The 5,137-nt window shown below is 34.5% G+C and overlaps 1 protein-coding gene across 1 annotated transcript; it reads left to right on the plus strand.

The window, feature by feature from the left end:
* The first annotated feature begins 576 nt into the window (after positions 1-576).
* On the plus strand, positions 577-4,237 carry LOC105140378 (uncharacterized). Its single transcript, XM_011047177.1, has 6 exons — positions 577-1,802; positions 1,893-2,113; positions 2,378-2,600; positions 3,088-3,173; positions 3,410-3,501; positions 3,591-4,237. Exons 1-6 carry the CDS (start codon positions 1,713-1,715, stop codon positions 3,830-3,832), a joined length of 954 nt encoding a protein of 317 aa, XP_011045479.1. The 5' UTR covers positions 577-1,712; the 3' UTR covers positions 3,833-4,237.
* Positions 4,238-5,137: the final 900 nt, after the last annotated feature.

Consider the following 5,137-nt stretch of genomic DNA (forward strand, 5'->3'; position numbering starts at 1 on the left):
TAGGCTAGAGTCACGTGATATTATCTTCAGAAACTTGGGATCAAATATTTTCTTGCATTTAGTGTAAGAGGAACACGTGCTAATAAATTAATTGAAATTAAAAAACAGAATTAATTGTTTAATAGATAAAATAAAAGGTTTAGATATTGTTAGTAATTTGGAGTTAATTTGTCAACATATGAATAGGATAGCTAGCAAGATTCTTTAATGTTGACGTGATAAGGGTTGGAAGAAATGTTTTTCCACTATAGGAAATTATTGAATTCGATAAACAAGATAAAATCTAAGAGTAAAATAAGATTTTTTTTAATTTTATTTTCATTACTTGAAAGTGGAAATTCCACCTAAAATTATTTTCAGATATTATTACTATTTTCTATGCTACATAACTTAAATATAAATGATTTTTTTATAGCCAAGCTTTTCTTGATTGGCTGACTATTCAACAATTCTTACATTTCTTGATTAATTCTAAATAAAAAAGAAAATAAAAAGATCCTGTCCTCCCTGCTACAAAAGCCGATGGACATGTCCATCTAAATTTTTACTAAAATCCTCCCCTAAAAAAAATAAAATAAAAACTTCCATGCTCCGAAGACCATGAGAGAGACCCTGAGAGAGAGAGAGAGAGAGAGATGAGAAGCGGTGATGATATAAATCTGGTACTCTGATGCCTTATTAATCATTGACTGAGGTCCATATTTCCCCCCCTCCCCTCTATCTCTCTCAAGAAACCAGTAGCTCTCTGTTTCTCGTCCACTTGGATATCTCCGACGGACAACACCCTACCTGATGCACGCAGACCTCTCTAACACCCATCAACATACTCTGTTTTGCTTATTTGTTTGTTTCTCTATTTTGCAAGCGCTCCTTCTCTATCTCAGCTTTTCTTTTCATTGAATGCTGATTCCTTTTTATCATTTTCTGTTATAAAGAGAAATCCATTCTTGGTTTTAGACCTACCTTTTGCACGGAAATTATGGGTTTCTGTTAAAACAAAATAAAAAACAGAGGAGCATTTAAATTCTCATTTTCGAGTACTTTCTCTGCCTTTCTTTCCTTCAAAATCCAGTGTGTTTTCTTGCTGTTTTTGTTGATTTAACGTGTTTTTATACGTGGGATTTGATTTAACTTGAAGAATTAACGTTGAGTTTTTCTGTTTGATTATCAAGACAAGTAATTTAGTTTCTTTAATATTGATCAAAGCAGAGTGTCTCTGTTTTCTAGTATAAGGGTTGAGTTTACTTTAAGGAAAAAACAGGACAACATGAAACAAAGAAGTAATTACTACTTGAGAGAGAAGGTTTTAGGGTCCAACTTGAAGCATAAAACTCTTGCCTGAATTTTCAGACTCCGGAGACCCGAAAAAGACCTGATCTTTTTTTTTAACATTGCCATTTCTTCCTTTTGTAGCCAGCGAAGAGTTTTTATATATCTTTAGTTTCTGTGTGATAAAGATAAAGAAAAAAGAAAAAGGAAGTAATATTGGTTTTTTTTTTTTTGTTTTTTTGCCTTATATTTAGATGCCCAAACGTCAAAAATAGAATTCCCTAGCATTCCTGCTTCTTTCTTTGAATAGGGAAATCATACCCCTACAATCTCTCACTCTCTCTTCTCTTTCTTCCTTTCTCTCTCTGTTACCTCTCCTCTGTTTTTGCTCACAGGGACAAGAGGAAAACGCTTTGACTCTGAAACTTCCTCTCTTTAAAATCATGTTTCTTGAAAAAGGGTCAATGCAATCAAACCTTGATTGCTTCCTTCATTGCACAACCCCGCGAGTCCAATCTCAATTCCTCACCAAGGTTTGTTTTTTTGCCTTCGATGAATTCCTTTCCCCCCCCTCAAATTGAGCTGTGTTTGGTTGTTGACTAATCGTATTGTTTGTGTTTTAGAGTGAGACTAGAAATCTAAACAGATTATGGCACCCATGGGAGAGAGACACAGTGGAGTATTTTACATTGGGTGATCTATGGAATTTTTATGATGAATGGAGTGCTTATGGGGCTGGAATTCCCATTGTTTTGAACAATGATGAAACTTTGGTTCAGTACTATGTACCTTATCTTTCTGCAATCCAAATTTTCACAAGCAATTCTTCAGTCAACAGTTTCAGGTATCACTTTATTTTCTTGGTTTTATGTTCTTTTTGAAAAGAATGAAACGTATGTTATCAGATCATTGAAATGTTTCAGAATCCCATTAGTTCAATATTTATTGAATTTTTTTTTTGTGACCAACTGTTGTAACTAGTCCCCTTCTATTGTTGGAAGTTTGTAACTTACTAATTGGGGTGATGAATTATGTGATAATTGAGTGTTCATCTTTAAGTCGATGAATCTGAGATAGTGTTTGGAATGGTTTTGATGGTGGTTTTTAGGGAAGACACCGAGTCCGGTGATGGCGAAACGAGGGACTCCTTTAGCGATTCGTGGAGTAATGAGAGTGTGACTGACAAGGTATGTAGGTCGGATGGATGCTCATCAGAGGAAGGAGGGTCAGAGCAAGACAATTCTTGGCCTATAAATGATAGATTGGGGCGACTGTATTTTGAGTACTTTGAGAGATCAACTCCTTACGGGAGAGTTCCTTTGATGGATAAGGTTAGTGTTTTTTTTTTTTTGCTCTTGTGCTGATCTTACAGCTTGCTGCCTTTTTCAATCGAATTTTCTTTACTTCGATTGGAATTTTATTCAGCTTTATTTACCCAATATTCTTATGACTGATCAAGACAAAGGAATAATCTATTGATTTGTTGAGAATCATTCAGCATCCTTTTCAAGGGAGGCATCTAGTAAAGAGGAAATGCAACTTTTTGACTTTTGAACAAGAAACTATACAATTTCTAGAGCTGATAGACTCATATCTTACATTGTTAAGTTCATCATAGTGTTTCTTGAGCATATATTCGCACGTCCGATCGATATTGTCTCTTTAACTTTATACTGTTGCCTGGAAGAAGAATCAAAGATACCAAAAGCAAAATGAGTTTTAAAATTTGGGTTGATTTTGACTATTAAGGATACTGATTCCTCCTCATTGTTTAGAAGCTTGGATTCCAATGACACCTTGTTGGCCTCGTGCTTACAGATTAATGGATTTGCTCAACGATTTCCGGGTTTAATGTCATTGAGAAGTGTAGATCTTTCACCAGCTAGTTGGATGGCTGTTGCTTGGTTGGTTTCTCAATCTCTCTCTTACATGAACTCACACCAGAAGTAATCAAACTAATTAAGTTAGTTAAAGCTTGCAAAAAGGCATTATTTCCACATTTAACATGGTGCCTGGTTGCCTTTCCTGGTATACAATTTCATGGCAAGATTCCTGATAAGCTTTAATGGATGATTCTTTTCTTATTCATCAACCTGCTCATGTTAATGATAGTGAATCATTTATGGTCAACTATTTGCAGGTATCCAATCTATCACATTCCAATGGGAAGAACCATAAAGGACTTGTCCACATGTTTCTTGACGTACCACACCCTCTCATCATCTTTTCAAGGTACCCTTTGTAACCCCTTTCTCATCTTTGTTTAAAAAGCTGTACAAGTTGGTCGAATAGCTTATTTTGTACGCGGTTTCGGTACGCAGATATGGATGTAGAAGATGACATTGGGAGCCCAGAAAAGAAGCGAAAGGAAGGGGAAATCATCACTCTCCCTCCATTTGGTTTGGCCACATACAAGATGCAAGGGAAGTTGTGGGTCTCAGGCAATGGCGGTGGGGACCAAGAGAGGCTAGTCTCACTCTTAAGTGTGGCAGATTCATGGCTAAAGCAACTAAAGGTGAAGCACCATGACTTCGATTACTTCACGGGGATTAAGGGTGGGTAAAACCATAACTTCAAGATATGATTTTTGGAACCTCCATTTGATAGGGATTGATTGATCACTAAAATCCTCCATTTTTTTGCTGGATTTCCTGCTTGATGTTATGGCAATGTGTCCGAGGAGGGAGGACTCTAGCTAGTTCTTTCTCATATAACCAAGCTCATCTTTTAGCTAGTCGGTGTTAATGTGGTTTGATCAGAAACTAGAGTATGTGAGTTGAGTCAATGCTCTGCTTTTCTTGCTGCTGTTAAAGTGGTTAATGGGACCTTCTGTGTAGAGTGATGAATGAGGTCCTTGAGGGATAATCAGGCTCTCAACTTTGATCTTCATTTGGATTGTGTAATCTTCTCTTGAATATTATGAAATCATTGAATATGAGGAAATTAATGATAGTTTCGTGAGTTTAATGAGAGTACTTTTTAAGTAATTGTTTTTTATATTTTTTGTATTTGTAATACTAATATGTCATAACCATTGAAAAACAATTAAAATATATTATTTTATTATTTTTGAAGTAAAAATAATTTGGAAAGTAGGTAGAAATGCAATAATAAAAACAGTATTTATTTTTCCGGTGGCATCTTGTTTTTGAAGAAAAATATTTTTTGTATTTTAAATTAAGTTTTTTAATATTTTTGAATGATTTTAGCATGTTAGGATAAAAAATAAATTTTAAAAAATTATGATTATAATATATTTTAAAAATATACCACAAACGATCTAACCAGATACGAACATGTGTGTGAATGTGCTTTCATATTGTCAACTCTTTCTCTTGATCATCATTAATCTATTGTTTTTTTTCCCATCAAGTATGACCTTATTGGGGTGTTTTCCATATGGTCCATGTCAGACGTGTTCATCATAAAACCTTAAAAAATTCATATAACTTTATACTGTTAAAAATATTTATTTTTTATTAAATGATACGATAACACACGATTCATGGGTCATTAGTTAATATATATTTTTAATTATCATTAAATATGATAACACTTTCATTCCCAAAACCCTTTTTTCATATAGTAAATGTAAAATCACCAAATACGAAGTTCTCCTAGCGGTAATTACCGATTTATAATAATTATGAAATTCCATTCCAAGATTAGTTCTAAAACCAGGGGGGAGTTAGTGTAATTTTGTGTGCTTCCATCAACTACAGCCTCCTCCTCCTCCTTAATTAGGCATAAATTAATTAAAACTCACCCAATATTTTTGTTCTTTTGACTTCTGTAGTTGCCAAAACCATCTAAAACACTCATGGCCCGTAATCACACACCTGTACTAGTGACTTTGTGCATGCTTCTG

The sequence above is a fragment of the Populus euphratica genome, unplaced genomic scaffold, assembly GCF_000495115.2.
Source record: "Populus euphratica unplaced genomic scaffold, PopEup_1.0 scaffold106.1, whole genome shotgun sequence".
NCBI lineage: Eukaryota > Viridiplantae > Streptophyta > Magnoliopsida > Malpighiales > Salicaceae > Populus > Populus euphratica.